The sequence below is a fragment of the Amphiura filiformis genome, chromosome 20, assembly GCF_039555335.1.
Source record: "Amphiura filiformis chromosome 20, Afil_fr2py, whole genome shotgun sequence".
In the NCBI taxonomy this organism is placed as follows: Eukaryota; Metazoa; Echinodermata; class Ophiuroidea; order Amphilepidida; family Amphiuridae; genus Amphiura; species Amphiura filiformis.
In genome coordinates this window covers 30,194,281-30,212,286 of record NC_092647.1, presented here as the reverse complement: position 1 = coordinate 30,212,286, position 18,006 = coordinate 30,194,281, and the positions used below count along the sequence as shown (strand labels likewise).

Below are 18,006 nucleotides of genomic sequence, written 5' to 3'. Positions count from 1 at the left end.
GAGAAGATAATCATAAATATGCCTAATATCAGCTGAAGGCCGGTCATATTATAATAGGCCTATACATTATTAGCAAGTCAAGGCGCAATCCAAAATTGATATAGCAGCATGAGGTTTAAGATTGTCGGCCAGAAATCTAACGATTCAGAGATCAATAGATATTTAAAGACGAATATACTGGCATTCAGGCATCAATGTGCACGCTGTGTTTTCAACTAGTCAACAAATCCGCTATTAAGCTGTTCCCCATTTCGGTTTCGTATTCTGTTGCAACTATTCGCAATGACTTCACCTGTGCGAATTTCGAAAAAAATTTATTATTCTCTTGAGTAGACTGATCGTGTCTTTCCTTTTTTTGTCGTTACCGTTCCGGCCATCCGAGTCGTATTAATAACACTTCGAGAACTTAGGCCTAAATCATCAGTATTCTACGCATTAAAATATGGCAATTGGCATTATGATGTTGATATCTTTAATACTAAGCTTTAATAAGCCATGAGATTTCAAGCAGTGGTTTCTTCAGCGGAATTTAAGCTTTGAAGAGATGCGGGATATGCGGTATTCAGATTTTTAATGATGCTCTTCACAATTGCAGAGAGTAGCAAATAAGGTTTTAAGTAGGCAAGGATTTAATTCTTCAGATCAATTAAGCTTTTGCGGGTTATCATTCATAAATATATTTCTGAGGTAGTAATGTTATATAAAGGAACACACGTGTAGGCCTATTTAGAAAGCTATAGGCTAGTTGCTATATATATGCATTATTGCATGCTGCATGCCCACGCTGGAATTTTGAAGGATTTTTTCCTATAGTAGGCCTAATAGCTCAAGATCTGGAGGAATATGATTATGCGGCGGCCCAGTCAGGTTGTGAAGTAGCAAAGTGTTTGCGTTCACAATATGCCAAAGATACGGTTGTGTTGAAGATATTCTTCAAGCTCGTATACGTGATTAGGCCTACATGGATTAATGTCTTGTATCAGATCATGTAGAAGTTTTCTCTTTAAAATGAGAGCAGTTGCGATTTCACTATTTGCTTTAACATTTAGAGAATTGTTTAATCGGTTTCACGGTTCAAAGTAGGGCCTTTGCATATTTATAGTAAATTGAGCCCTTTTCTCGATAAGCCCGTTCTTTGGTCTTTACGGGAGGAGCTGCTGCGACAAGGCGTCATATCCCATGTGAATGTTGTTTTGTGTGTATTTATTATGTTTAGGAAACAGCGGCAGCGCGTATGAAAATGTTTTATTCGCGTTTAAGCGTAGCGCATTTAGCGAATAAATGTATTTTCTTACGGAGCTATCAGCTGTTGAACAAAAGTTGTTCAGCGATTGTATAATAATATCGCATTGATCGATTGGTTATTCAGGCGTTTCATTGAAGAATGAAAGTGATTACTTTTGATTCACTTTACGCTTGGCGGTCGCCCTGGACAGACCTGTAAATTGTCAAGATTTCAAGAGAAAAAGGTTAGATTTTGTTTTTTAAGAATGCTTTTTCCTAATTTGGAGTTTGTTGGTAAATTGATCTAATTTTTCTCTTGGTCTGGTAAGTAGGCTTAAGAGTAGGTTTTTTTTCCTGGAATTAGTACAGCCAGGACATACCGGTAGATTTTCCAGATCCCAACAGAACGAGGTTCGGTTTTGTTTTTTAACATGTTTAAGAACGCGTTTCTCAATGTCGTGTTCGTCGGTTAAGCTAGCCTAATTTTATCTTTGGTCCGGCACCGTACGCAGGCCTAAGGATAGGCTTTTAGCATGTATCACGTAATTCAGCACAACACCAAGTCCAGAGCTGCTGCGACAAGGCGTCATATCCCATGTGAATGTTGTTTTTGTGTGTATTTATTATGTTTAGGGAAACAGCGGCAGCGCGTATGAAAATGTTTTATTCGCGTTTAAGCGTAGCGCATTTAGCGAATAACGTTTTATGTTTCCTGGGTACGTCGACGCACGGGCCTTGTTATACGTATTATGAGATCGAACATTTTTCCACGCAAATTATATCGATATTTTATGACATAATTCCGGAACACCAAGATATAAATAATTAATAAAAAAAAATAATTCTAACCCTAAAGCTAACATTCTTAACCCGAAAAAACAACCTAAAACCAAAAATAGGGTTTGAAATTTACATGTATTCTATAGACATACCTTTGTTTTGACAGACATTTCCAGACCATCCATCGTTACATCTACAGAAAGCTCCCGTATCGTCCACTCTACAGTATCCATGTCTACTACATCTGTTAGATTGCATGTATAGCTGTGCGCATAAGGCATCAGTGTCCATGTCAGACAGAGGACCGTCGTTATTTACAGGCTGTCGATCTGCTGGAGATCTCTCTGTTGTGAGGTCGTCTGTATTGTCATTGTTTTGCTCTAGTTGGAGTAAAATTTAAAGGATTATACGTATTATACATTTGAATTATATCAGTTGAATGTTGTCTGCTGACCTGACACATCTGTTAGATTGCATGTATAGCTGTGCGCATAAGACATCCGAGTCCATGTCGATCTGCTGGAGATCTGTCTGTTGTGAGGTCGTTCGTATTGTCATTATTTTGCGCTAGTTGGAGTAAAATGTAAAGGATTATACGCATTATACATTTGAATTATATCAGTTGAATGTTGTCTGCTGACCTGACAGTCTCGTATGTCTTGAAAAGACTAGAAAAGAGTCAGTGTCATAACAAAAATGTTCCTCCAAGCTACATGCACTATATCATTAGATTTATAAATTTTACTTCAAAGACTGCTAAATATGAAAATGAAAAAATATCAATTTTCAATAATATGCCATAAAATTTGTATTATATTGCCAATTTCAAAAAATCAAAATTATGTGATACCAGATGAACATTCCTCGTATCCTCGTATTCAGAATACAGTTCGATGTCTGATGTGCTCTTATGTCCCTCAAACATACTGTATAACCGTTGTTACCAGAGCTTTTAAGCTATTACTAATTGAATCAAATTACGAAACATACTATTTTGACAGAAGTTTCCAGCCCATCCATCTGTACATCTGCAGAAAGCACCCGTATCATCCACTCGACAGTATCCATGACCATTGCATCTTCTAGACTGCATGTATAACTGTGCGCATAAGGCATCAGTGTCCATATCGGATAGAGCATTGTCGTTATTTGCGGGCTGATCATTTGCAGGAGAACCGTCGTTCTCATTATTACCATTATTGATGTCGTCAATGATTTGCTCCGGTTGTTCTGCAAATGAAAGTAATGCAAATGGTGAAAATATTGACGATATCGAGTAGCTCAAAATAACCTGAAATGAAATACAAGTTCAAAGATATCTATCGATTTGTATGGGTATAGGATCTGTAGTGAGGGGTGGGTAGGGTGTGGTGTGTCTAGAGGTAGGGGTGTGGGTATCGGGAGTGGTATGTTGGGTGTGTGTTTGTGTGTATTTTAAGGGTATACGAGGTATTGTTGATCGAAGCAGCCAAAAAAAAAAAGATTTTCATTATCTGAATTAATAAATAACACTTTAGTGTTTTGCAAATGTTCATTCTACAAATCATATACTTTGAAAACTTACTTAATTTATTGTTGTTAATGAGTTATGTACGTTTTACAAAAGTGTTGTTGTTTCAGCCCTCTTTACAACATAACTCAAGAACCACGCTCGCTATGAATTAAGCATTGCAATTTTTGCTAAAGCTCACTTTGCAAGATGCTGTGAACTACATTTTTTTGGTGCTTCGACCAACAACACATCGTATACCCTTAAGAGGGTACTACACCCCTGTGGTAAATTTGTGACTATTTTTGCATTTTTCTCAAAAAATAATAACACACTGGTAACAAAAGTTATGTATATTATTGGGGCAAGGGATCCAATTACTACACTGAAATTTCAGTAACTCAAGACAAGCGGTTCAGCATATATGATAGGAAATGAGGTACATCCTAGCGGTACCTTATTTCTTATCATAAATAACGAACCGCTTGTCTTGGGTCACTGAAATTCCAGTGTAGTAATTGGATTCCTTGCCCCTATAATACACATAACTTTTTTACAAGTGTGTTATTAGTTTTGAGAAAATGCAAAAATAGACACGAATTTATCGAGGGGTGTAGTACCCCCTTAATACAAAGAGAACAGAATACTTGTATTCTGTTCAAGTATATAACCATTGTTAGCAGCGTGTAGACTGATTTTGGACTCTGTCATTATCTTTTCAAAGTCATGGTTGCGGTGACGTAGCTTGCAACATCATCAGGATGTCTTCATTGAGCGTAGTGTTTACAATTCTCCAGCCATATTACCACCGATAGGTGATCAAGTGTCAGCAGATCATCGTAAATGGCGGGCAGGTCGCATTCGACGTCCTTGTTGATTGTAGAATTAAGAAGCAAAAACCTACATTCAACAGGGACGTCGGGTACGACCTGCCCGCTATTTACGGTGATCTGTTGACACTTGACCATCTATCGGGTGGTAGTGTGATTGGAGAGTTGAAAACAATACCCTGAATGAAGGCAAGGTGATGGTAGCACAAGCTACGTCACTGCAAACCAAGACTCTGCAAAGGATAACTTTTTAAAGCAATAACCATTGTTCATTGATATATGGATAATATTCTACTGTAGGAGAAGTATCCAAGTGATTATCGTTTCAAAGTATACGTCGCAAACGTTCATTTTTCGAACATACTTTTTTTACATAATTATAAAGGTATAAATGATAGTGACACAAAAGATGTTAACAACACAACTTTTAAAATATATTAAAGCAGTCTTCATTCTAAGGGCTCAGTCTAACACCGCTTTAGGGATGGAATCAAAACTCGACCGGCAGTTAACAGCCGGTTCCGTCCGATTGTTATTGTTTTAAACAATGGCAACCGGTCGGAGCCGCCGGTCAGCCACTGGTCGAGTTTTGATTCCATCCCTTACCATCATTAGCTTCTCTGGGTAATGTTGTGTGTATGAATAACAGTATCCATGGGAACCCTCTATTAGGCTATTCCAGTTGAAATACACACACCCCATATGGATTACAAACCGTTATCACAGGTAAAGTGAATTTCAAATTGGTAATCCTAAATGGATACCTGCGTTTGAGATCTGCGTTGGGATATTAAGGTCATGTCATGCATGGATTTAAACTGGAATAGCCCAGTTTTGATCATTTCATACCTGCATTCTCGCAATGTGTTCCCGAAAATCCCGATCCACAAATACAAACGTAAGCATTTCTATCTGCAGCTCGGAAACACATGCCATCATTCATACACGGAGATCGGGCACACGGATTGTCGTCAACTAGAAGACAAAATAAAACAACACCATATTATTTTCTTTTTATACGTGAAAATAGTGATCTATATCTAAAACATGATTTCACTAGTATTACTATTATATTTCTAATCATTATGTACTAAAACAGAATATAACTGTCGGAAGAACTGCCATTATTGATAACTAGAGAGAACCACTATGCACAATCAGTGGGGATTGAACCATTTTATGCACGGCGTATAGAACTCATTAAATCGCACCACATGAAGCTACATAGGATTGCTGATGAATCTGTATGAATGACACTGTACATTGAGTGTTGGTGGGCTATTCCAGAAAATAGATGTACACCCCCTATAGAGGAGTTCGGATATCCGGAAAATCCGCCATTTGAGAGCTCATTTTTAACATTTCCGTGATTTTTCCTTAATTTGATTGGATTTCCAAGCTTTTTCCAGTAACATTGGCAACTGGAATTCCAGTCATTTTCAGAAAGCAGGCTTGGAAATCCGGACATTTCTTTGATTGAAAATTTACTCCTCTATAGGGGGTGTGCACCTATTTTTGGAATAGCCCATTATAGATCACTGTGATTTTTTGTCCCTTAGCAGATACGTTACCAAAACAAACAATTTATTTAAATTATTCAACAAATCCATTTAGGAATCATTTAGGATTGCTTTATTGCAATTAGACGGATCTTGTACAGATTAACATATTACGTAACTTTTTAATATCACCAATAATATTCCCACAAATTATAGGCTATCAAATTAATTAAAAAACGATGGCACATTAGTTGTTAAGCACAGCTTGAATTCATAAATTTGATAGTATGAATTATTATAGAAAGGTACAATATTTGCTATTTTGATAATGTTGTCATTAATGATGATAATGATCTTGTTGTTGTTGTTGTTATTGTTATTATTATTATTAATCTTATCAATATTATTACTAATATTATAATTGTTATTATGTTTTTAAACTTAAAAGTAGTGCATTACTAATAAATTAATTCAGAATTATATATTAAACTTAATCAAGATCAAAATGCAGGTCTGCAAATAAATATTATTTAAAATGAATAAATACATAAATAAATAAAGAATAAAAAACCATAAAAATGCAGTTTAATTCGCTTGTCGAATGAAAACACAATTATCCATGCGGCTGAAATCGCCTTCCGTAGTGAAGTCGTGATAGTTTCACTATTTTCCCGGTGGCTGGAATCGCCTTCCGTAGTGAAGTCACGTGATAGTTTCGCGGGCAGGACTTCAGCACGGGTTGTCGCTATTTGGATTCATTCTTTGTCGGTCAAGCATTCAGAGCGGGCGTAACAATTTTCTCTCTCTATTTATCATGGTTATTGGATAACGAAGAGTCCGTATTAAATCAGCAAGCTTATACAATACAGCTTTCTTCACATGGAATAAACTGTGACGGCAGCAGATAATCAAGATGTTGTTTGCATAAATTTGTGTAAATTACTCGATTCAAGTAGGCCTATATTGAGGAGGCCAGGCGTTACGAGACCTTTTTTATGCTGGAACATAATGGCAACGACCGATGACTAAGAACAGGGGATAAATCGGTGAGATATTTGCTTTCATCAATAAATTTGTTAAACTTTGCCGTTAATCAGTTTTATTAGCAGTGAATAATTGGGTTTTAGCTATGGAGAATAGATCCAGATAACTACTTTAGTACATACAGGTTGCATTTCAATCTAACGTTATAATCTTGCTGTATTTCAGCTCGGAGGCCATGGGTAGAAAACCTGGGTTAATTTTCTTATAACAATACAAATAGGCCTACGTAATCTATTCATGACTTCAGGGACGCGACCTCTATGGTTATCATGCTATGCACCATGTTCATTGAAGCACGATTGAAGTGACATAGAATTGAATAGATGCGTGTATATCACATCAGAAAGTAATACAATAGAAATTAGAACCTCATGAATGCGTAACCAATCTTTACACGCTACGTAATAAACTCGTAGCCGATGGAGCATGAACAGTGATCACTCTTATAATGTGTTATCACAATTATTGGTACTCATGAATACTAAAGATTGATGAATCATGCGGGTGGCCATTTCTATAACATATCATGATGGGTTGTCACAGTTATACGTATGGATGTTTATGAATCCCATACTGGTGAGGTTAAAAAATCATGTTCAAAATTTCGGTTCGGAATTGGAAACTTTCTCTGAGGATATAGGCCTAATGGCTATTTTATTTTTTTTAGCGAATTTTATTATCAATTTCAAACAGTTTAGCGCAAACTTTTTTATTGTGGAAGCCATGCGTGTTTCCGTCTTGGCGAAAAACAAAACTAAATAAAAATGTCATTTGCTATTCTTCGGCATCAACTAGAATTTGTTTTCATCACAGTTTTGGCAGGTTAAAGGTTGTCTGAAAGTGAAAGTGGTATAAATTAATAAAGGAGTTGGAGTGTAGAATATATATGAGGCTCATAATATACATACATGTATATGACATACAGTATTCGGTGTGGGCTATAAAGTTGCATACAGGATTTGCTTCCCTTTCTTCTGTCTTTTAATTGCAGGTCGTATGGATTCTACGAGACGGGGATAGAAGGAAGGACGATAGAAGAAAGAACGGAACTTCTATATGGGGAGAATTATAGTATGTAGGCCTACAACAAGCTAACTATATTTAGTACAGGCAAAGATAACCAAAGGATCTACTACATCTTCATTAAAATACAGTGTTTTCCTCAAATTGAGTATTATTGCATCTCGAATATTAACATATTATACAGTGCTTCGTGCAAGTAAAAATAGCATCAGCAATTATGGAACTGAATTCTAACATGGCTATGGATGGGTATTGGCAGTGAGCAATAGACGAAGATCAGCTCATCGTAGCTTGATGGAAAGGTCAACACTTTAATATCAAGTTGGTATCAGTGGAAGGAGCTTATACAATTCTTTGGCAATCTATCCAGGTTAAACAATTCAGGAAGCATAGTAAGGATACAGTTGGAGGGAATGGAAGAATAATTTTGGTGCCATCAATGGATCATTCGATTAATAAAATTCCATACATTAAGCGCTCGACTGACCCGAAAGCAAGTAGGTGAAATTAGCGAGTTTTATCTCGGTAGCAACTAACCAAATATGTTATTGCATGAATTATCTTTGATATATTGGTACAAACAAGGGTCATTCCACATCGAACAACTTGACTTTGGCGAGTTGGACAAATAGCGACAAGCGTTATGGCAGAAAACAATGGGATTGAAATATTACTCATCAAATCAGACGTTATGCGCAAATATTGATGCCTTGCCATTTGTGTATTTTGGATCTGTGTATCCATAAAGGGTGAAGTACTAGCAACCTCTCCCCTTCTTTATCGCATCGTCATTTTTAATAATAGCGTGCAATGTGGCCTCTTTGTGACGGGCCACGGATGTTTCTTCTGCTTTTTTCGAAAAACTCGGTGGTTTTCTTTTTAACTCTATGGCATATGTTCATGTACATTGATTTTATGATGATATTGCTATAATTTTGTTTCAATATTACCTGCTTTATATAGTTTTGGTGTGCTTATCATGCTTTCTGTACTTTGATGTTATTTTGATATGTAAATTTGAATTTGAATTATCATGTTTGATGTATTTATAATTTGTTGTATAATTTGGTATTTAGGGCATGCCTTGGAAGCGCTTAGCGACTTCTGTTTTAGCGCTTCATAAATGTTTCTTTATTATTACTATATATTATTGACGGGGTTCAGATGAATAAAACAAAAAAGATGAATTATGTTTACCTTTTGGGAAATTTAACAAATTTGAGGCAAATATTTTCTTACCTGTATCTACCAAACGAAGACCAGATCTCTTCATGGTCATTATTAATATTAAGTTAAACAATTTTATAGTATTACAGCTATCAAAAAGGGCTATTATATATAGACTTAGGTATTCACTTAGAGGCAGCATAAAAGTCATAGTAACATATTACATATATATAGTTAATGGCTAAATGTAGTAGAGCGATTTTTACACAACAAATGGAAGGTAAATAGTTTGCTTAGGTGGATCTATCAAATTAAGTCCAGAATTCATCCTTATTATCAAGTTATGGTATTTTATGCTCTTATTGTACAAACAAAGAACAGAAATCTTCACCGCAAGTTGGTAAGACAGAGTTGTGGTTTTAAATTGTGTCTATTAAACATGTTAAATGAAGACAAATTAATTTTTTTGCATAATGCATATTGCATGGCTTCTTGCTTTTTGATCTCGAAATTACTGTTGCATTTATGTTGTGCAATATGTACTGTGTGCATTGTTTGCTATTTTTGCGTGGTTTATAATGTATATTTCACAGTTAATTGCATCTTGATCAATCATGTCCATTTAGGCTTACGCGGTGCAATATTTTGATTGTCTTTTTAAACTGGCTTTAATATATTTGCTCGAACTCTTTGTATGTTCTAAATATTGTAAACTCAAATATTCTTCTCATTTTTTACAAATGTATGTGGATTTAATACCATGTTTTGTAAAGCGCCTTGAGTTCTTTTGATGCAATTGCGCTATATAAGAAATAAATATTATTTGTGACCGTACACCACGAATGAGCCGTAAATGTCCTCAATTGTATTCTGAGTTACAGTGTAAAATGGGCATGAAGGTCATATTCATAGGTATTTCAATTTGGTGCTACATGTATCTCATTAAATGAGGTACACGTAGCACCAAATTGAGGTACCCATGAATACGACCTTCATGCCCATTTTACACTGTAACTCAGAATACATTTGAGGACATTTACGGCTCATTCGTGGTGTACGGTCACATTTATTAATCAAATTACGGTATGATCTTCTACGGTGTATGTCCCGGGTGTATGTACGTCAGAATGTTAAATAGGGTCACCTAGTTGTTACACCCAGAGACAAAAGGAAATTCACCTTAGTGGGCAGGAAACATGTATGGGCATTTGTCAAAAGATGTGAAGTCGACAGTGGCATATAGGGCCTACATTTGAACATCACATGTAGGCCTTGAGGGATGAAAATTCAAATAATTCCAATAATGAAGTAGGCTAATAATCATGGGGCATGTTTGCTTTGTTTGGCATTGGGTTTTCTCATACGTAAATCTACCCAAAAGATAGGAAGAATTAGCCAATAACAAATTATTCAGATATTCTTTTGTTGGGTTATTCCAATCTAGGCAAATATAACAATGGCTATGAGAAGTCGACAGTGACATATGTAGGGCCTACATGTGAACATCACATGTAGGCTCTGAGGGATGAAAATTCCAACAATTCCAATAATGAAGTAATTATCATGGGGTTGTTTGCTTTGTTTGGCATTGGGTTTTCGCATACGTAAATCTACCCAAAAGATAGGAAGAATTAGCCAATAAACAAATTATTCAGGTATTCCTTTCCAACAGTACGAATGCTCATGTCGGTTGATCCAGTGTCATGTCGTCAACCTAGTTAAAGCCTAAACCTTTTATCACCTAGTAGTATTTATTGCACTTACTTGTCAGACTTTTGGGTATTCCAAATTATAACATGGCTAATGCATTGGTTGAATGAACCGTCAATCATTTTCTTCACCGCAAAGCACGGCGGAGGAGTAGATGGCATGTAAAGCATAAAGTGCAAACAGAGGGGGCGGGGAGTCTGGCAAGTTCCTTGACTTGTCCAGGAACTTGGTTGGCAGTTTTTGGATCATTTTTCTAAAATGATCAATTTAATGTACATAATTATACATATATTACATTAATAAATTCTATTTAGTCTTTCCAATCTTCGGGGGTATTTGCCTACTAGAAGATTTGGCGTTGGTTTCTACTGATGCCCACCATGTAATCTAAATATGAATATAATATGAAAATGAGAAAGTGGTCAGCCATTTAATTTCTTTTGATATATGTAAGTCCGCGGCTTTTTATATTGTCATCGTTAGATGCAGTCTTTACATTCTATCCATTGTTAGATGGAGTCTTTATATTTTCTCGATCGTTAGATAGTGCATTCCCTGTTAAGGGAACTTTTGGTTTATAGGCGCAACTGGCTTTCGAAGTAATTGTTTGGGAGGCTCGGTCGGGTAATTACCGCGAGCGAAAAAGTTGACCATAAATCAATAAATATTAGCTGGCTGATTCCAATGAATTTTCTCAAAGCATTGCACGAATAAATTATGCGTTCTTTCTGAATGACTGACAAGAGGTCCAAAATTGGTGTGAGGGTTTCTTTATTTCAGTGTCGTGGATAATGCAGTTTAATTCGCTTGTCGAATGAAAACACAATTATCCATGCGGCTGAAATCGCCTTCCGTAGTGAAGTCGTGATAGTTTCACTATTTTCCCGGTGGCTGGAATCGCCTTCCGTAGTGAAGTCACGTGATAGTTTCGCGGGCAGGACTTCAGCACGGGTTGTCGCTATTTGGATTCATTCTTTGTCGGTCAAGCATTCAGAGCGGGCGTAACAATTTTCCCACCCACCACTCCCTTTATGTCAGGGTTGATCGGATTAAAATTGATCAAAATAGTGGATTGGGCGTCATAAATAAGTATCGCAAGAGTGAGAAAAATCACATAAAGGTTTCATCATTAAGTCAAAATGTAATTAAGAATGAAATGAAATCAGAATATGTTGGATGTCACGGGTCTTTTGTGTTGCATAATAGTGTGACTATATGGATGTACGTGTGTGAGTAGTTCACTTCAGCTTCAGTTTCTATCTCAGCAACATGTTCTATTCTGTGGCGCAGCTGTAATATTATTCTCAGTGAAATAGTGTGGTGAAGTTTGCTTCTGCCTCAGAAGCACTAGTAAAATTAATTTTAAATTGTACCATTTTGTGTCTGGAAGGAGAAAGGAAAACATAATTGGTTGTGAGCCCTCGGGTTAGAATATACTGATGTTCTTTCCGTGCGTAATAATATGACTAAGGTGTGAGAGTGCGCAAATAGATCATTTCAGGTTCAGTTCTAATTCAGCAACACGTTTTTATGCGGTGGCGCAGTTATAAATGTTCAAATATCGTTGTAAAATAGTGGTTAAGTTGCTTCTTCTTCAGAAGCATTAGTAAAATTGTTAAAATTTATGCCATTTCAGTCTTGGGCGGTATTTTGGTTGATGAATGTTGTGTATAGCGGGAAGGAAGGAATCAACACCAGGTTGGCATGGGGTAGCTAGACAGGGGCCAAGTACTATGCCCTCAGATTTTTCTTGTTCAACAAAATATAAAAAGGAAATATTGTGATCAAGTTTTTATGAGGTTGCGCAGCCGGCTAGTTATCGCGTTGAATTCTAGGGTAGGCTGTCCTATTGTATTTAGAGTAGGCATCATAACCGAGTGATGTATACGATATCATAAGCTTTCAAAGCATGGCAATGTGTATCAAGGAATCTGGGACAGTTTTTGGATCATTTTTCTAAAATGATCAATTTAATGTACATAATTATACATATATTACATTAATAAATTCTATTTAGTCTTTCCAATCTCGGGGGTATTTGCCTACTAGAAGATTTGGCGTTGGTTTCTACTGATGCCCACCATGTAATCTAAATATGAATATAATATGAAAATGAGAGAGGGTCAGCCATTTAATTTCTTTTGATATATGTAAGTCCGCGGCTTTTTATATTGTCATCGTTAGATGCAGTCTTTACATTCTATCCATTGTTAGATGGAGTCTTTATATTTTCTCGATCGTTAGATAGTGCATTCCCTGTTAAGGGAACTTTTGGTTTATAGGCGCAACTGGCTTTCGAAGTAATTGTTTGGGAGGCTCGGTCGGGTAATTACCGCGAGCGAAAAAGTTGACCATAAATCAATAAATATTAGCTGGCTGATTCAATGAATTTTCTCAAAGCATTGCACGAATAAATTATGCGTTCTTTCTGAATGACTGACAAGAGGTCCAAAATTGGTGTGAGGGTTTCTTTATTTCAGTGTCGTGGATAATAATAAAAATAAATAAACAAATAAATGAATAATTAATTAATTAATTAATAAAAGTAATAAAAATAAATAAATAAATAAATAAATAAATAAATAAATAAATAAATAAATAATTAAGCAACCATTACCTGGAGCTGCTGGTGCAATCGCACAGAAAGCACCTGTCCATCCATCACGACACACACAATGTGCTCCAACATCATCCATTCTACATTCACCGTGACCGTAACAGTTATTGCTTGCTGCCATCCATTGCATGCAGCTGTCACGCTTGTGACGAATATGACGTTCAGATTTGGTCAATTTATGTAAAATGCCAGGTTCTGAAATAATTTCGATATACAAACGCTATACATTAAGAATATAGTACTGGCAAACATTTGTATTGAACACTAGGATTATTTTGAAGTGTACTTGAAACAATGCAGAACTCATTAACATAATTACACCTGCTACGCTACCAGATTCCTAATACTGTTGACATCAGGGGAGCACTGTTGCCCAGCTACTTCCTGGGTACTTTGGACTACCATTGCAGTACCAAATCCAGTGCCAGTACAGTGAGTATACGGTACGTGTGATTCTAATGCTTTAACTCAAGAGTTGTTGGACAGCAGTAGTGTATCTCTGAGCATGCTGAGGGCGGCATCAATAAAAGCAAACAAAAATGCTATTTATAAGTATTCTAAAAGTTATACTTAAAACATACAAAGGCATGTTTAGAATTCTAAGACATCGTGCCATGCCATGCCTTCCTCGCTTTCACTTACCATTTTGTACCATCAGGGTATCCATAAGAGCAGTATTGTAAGATTTCCCACAAAATGTTAAAATGTCATTTCAAATTTTGCCCTTTAAATTTGGAGCCACACTAATGACAGCAATAAACGAAAATCACTATTTCTTTCCAGTGCCTAGGCTATGAATGCATTCATAATTAGCCGTTAGCTATAATCTCGTAGATTAAATCGCACAACGAGATATTACAGTCATACGCAAGTTTGATGAAAATTTCGATTGAATAAATTATATTAAATTAAACGCATGTTTAACTATCACAATAACTTACCCATTTTAAGATTGTTGCCTTTCAAGCTCCTACCTTTCGCAGCAAACGCATTTACTGTCGCAAATGCCACGAACGTCAAAACCAACATTACATGCATTCTAGAATCCATAATCCCAGATGTTACAGAGTACTCATTAATACGATCTTATTGGTATGAATGATTCGCGCGGTAATGATCATGTGAAATAGTGCAATGCTGTTTTTATAAATATCCTATTATCCAGCCCATTGCATACACAAACATTATAAAGTAAACAGTATTTAAGTATCAATGGGTCCTTAGGGGTCATGAGGTAAGATTTAGCTTTAAGTATAATTTCAAAATGTAAATAATATCGCCTAACATGTACATACCAGGCCGATAACGTATGGTTGCCTCGAATGAAATGCACGATGAACAATAGCAATACGAAAGCAATGACATTCTTCTCGTTATTTATCTCCTTCAATTTCTTCTCCTCGTCCTTCGTTTCTTTCTTCATCTTCTTCTTCTTCTTCCTTCCTCTTCTTCCTCTTCTTCCTCTTCTTCCTCTTCTTCCTCTTCCTCTTCTTCTTCTTCTTCTTCTTCTTCTTCTTCTTCTTCTTCTTCTTCTTCTTCTTCTTCTTCTTCTTCTTCTTCTTCTTCTTCTTCTTCTTCTTCTTCTTCTTCTTCTTCTTCTTCTTCTTCTTCTTCTTCTTCTTCTTCTTCTTCTTCTTCTTCTTCTTCTTCTTCTTCTTCTTCTTCTTCTTCTTCTTCTTCTTCTTCTTCTTCTTCTTCTTCTTCTTCTTCTTCTTCTTCTTCTTCTTCTTCTTCTTCTTCTTCTTCTTCTTCTTCTTCTTTTCTTTTCTTTTCTTTTTTCTTTTCTTCTTCTTCTTCTTCTTCTTCTTCTTCTTCTTCTTCTTCTTCTTCTACTTCTTCTTCTTCTTCTTCTTCTTCTTCTTCTTCTTCTTCTTTTTCTTTTCTTCCTCCTCCTCCTTTACCTGGGAACCACGGAAACCAAGGGAGAACAGTGCTAGTGCATTGATTCGTCACCCCAGGTTAAATAAGAAATAAATAAATAAGATTCTTCTTCTTCTTCTTCTTAATTCTTCGTCTTCTTCTTCTTCTTCTTTTTGCTCTATCACATTGTTTTCTTTCTAAACCAAAGGTATTTCGACTAAAAATAATCAAGATCACTACGTCGTAGATCTACACAGGGCAGCTATCTGCACTCACCTGATGCATAGGTATCTCATGGCATCGACTGTAGAGTCTATACTCATAGCCTTCAATAATATGAATATTTCGCATTTCAAAAGACGTGGGCCCTTATATTTACAGAGCCCAACAGCAAACTTTCTTTGGTATTTTGACGTCAGACAAAGTGGGCTTCTTTGGGAATTAATTGAAATGTATAATTTCATGTTACCTCTTAACATACGAGATTTTTATAGCCATAATCAGTGCAGTACTTTTGTGATTACAACTAGAGGAAACAAAGGAAAACAAATATGATATATGGCTCTAAAATGTTTCAGCAGATTTCTTGATTGGTCTATAATAACGTAAGGAAAAATGCGCACATTTCACGTTTTAATTAATAAAAAGGGATCCTGCAAATTTTCTCGCCAGTGTACGCATGCAAAATATTTCACTTTACAAACGAAATTATAGGTTTTATATTGTTTGATTTGAAACGGGGCAAACTGTTGAATTCTTAATCCTAATGAGTTTTAATGTGTTGGTACAATGATTAGAAGCATTGCAAAAATATAATACGGTATTGCCTTTGTTATTACCATGGTAACGGTGTAGGCTAACAGTGTATAGTACAAACAGTTTCTCAACCATTAGAAGTCTGTTATGCTTTATTCTGACTATCTGCTAGTAAAATTGTCCTATGAGGTTTTGTTTATTCCCATTTCATTCATAACTGTAAAATTGACAATTATATTCAAAGCTTTGTTTTTGTCTTTCAATGTTTATTGGCGTTTGTTTTTGTTTGTTTGTTTGTTGACAATTGTTTTCTCATAATTCTATATTCAAAACTTGATGATGGTATTGTATATCATTATAACTTATATATTATTCTACACTACACATAAACTCCTCAACAAAAGTTTGGCAAGTTTCAAAAGTGAATCAATCACGTTTTTCACGGCTGGGTACACGCCTTGTGAATGTAATGGGGTCTCAAACAGAATTTGCCCAATTGACCATTATTCTGTGCAGCAATCTGCAATCCCATATCTTCACAATCTGGGACCTAATGCAATCCTCCAAGATGACACCGCTCGCCCCACACAGCCACGGTAGTCAACGACTACCTACAGAATATGGGAGTAGAGCCAAAATGGCCTGCCATCAGGTCAGACCCGGGGGCCAGACCTCAACCGAATCAACACTTGTGGGTACAGCTTGATCGTGTTGTGCGTGCCCGAGAAGCCCATAGGCAGCCACATTGAATGACCTACGACGAATCCTTGAAGAATGGAATGCCATCTTTGGCCAAATTTTTTTTCTTATTAATTTTTAAAAACTAGATAAAAATATCTAGGAGCCGTTTTTTTTTTTTTTTTTTTTTTGATTTTGACCAACTTCACAAAAATATTTGAAATTTAGGAGAAAATCAGTTGGAAAACTTTCGGGCATTTTGAATTCCATATAATTTGTCTCCTAGTAACCCAAATGTGACCTCACAGATGAACTTATCAAGTCTTTGCCATTCTAAATATGTATACTTACACCAACAATTGACCAGTTATGAGGCACAAAATTTTTCATAATTCCAGGGTTCAGACCAACCTTAACATAAAACTTGTTTGTCGAACTTATATACTGCCCTGGATGAACCAAAACAATATTCGTTCAGTGCCCATTTGTACTTGTTTGTGGTTTATGTGAGGTGGGATGATGTCCTGATATATTACAGCGAGTGGAAGAACAATTTACCTGTCACACGGATGTATTGATCTTGATACGATCTCTGTGCAAAATTGTTTCCTGTTCATTCTGGATCATAATGATTGTGAAAGCTTGTGGCTGACTGTTGACACCCGTGTTGACAGGATATATTTTACTTTTAAATCTTCCCCTGGTTTAAATGCTGCACGTAGTCCTATCCTATTATACCCTACATACGTTTCAAGACAAATGGGCAACTAACAATTCTTCGGTAAACGGTTCTCAACAATCTGTGATGTGCTTTTTCCCTTTTGGTCTGTTCTAAGTTTGATCCCATGTGATCACGAGAATCACACATTTTCGTGTGCTTCGTTCTCATTTGACCCACTAAAATCATTCAGTGAAATTTGGGCCTGTAGGCCTACCCCACTGAAAACTATTGAAGGGTGTGTCACTACATGACATTCTGAAGAATACTAGTCGATGAAATCGGGTTTTTTTTGTCGGTACATTCACATGTTAGAGATCCCCTCATTCCAAAAACCTGGCTACGCCACTGATATTTGTAATCTGCTTTATTAAGTCAAATTGGTCAATGCTAAACCTAACCATGCCAAATCTAATAAAGTAACACCACTGCAAATGCATGCTTCCCATGTGATGAGATGACGCAATCACCTTAAAGTCATATATGCACGGTTTCGTTGGCCGGGCCAGCGAACATCCGTGGTTACCGGTTGGCAATGCACACATTAAGGGTTCTGGGTCCAAACTCGGGAGTATCAAGTAACCATTTTGTTAATTTTCTCACCTTTTTCG

At 36.3% G+C, this 18,006-nt stretch overlaps 1 protein-coding gene across 1 annotated transcript; it reads right to left on the bottom strand.

Annotated features, from left to right (window-relative positions):
* Positions 1 to 1,394: 1,394 nt before the first annotated feature.
* On the bottom strand, positions 1,395 to 14,328 carry LOC140142261 (protein eyes shut homolog). The gene is made up of 6 exons (XM_072164228.1): positions 14,325 to 14,328; positions 13,384 to 13,578; positions 5,173 to 5,298; positions 2,995 to 3,234; positions 2,157 to 2,384; positions 1,395 to 1,438 (listed from the first exon to the last, which is right to left on the bottom strand). Exons 1-6 carry the CDS (start codon positions 14,326 to 14,328, stop codon positions 1,395 to 1,397), a joined length of 837 nt encoding a protein of 278 aa, XP_072020329.1.
* Between the last annotated feature and the right edge of the window lie 3,678 nt (positions 14,329 to 18,006).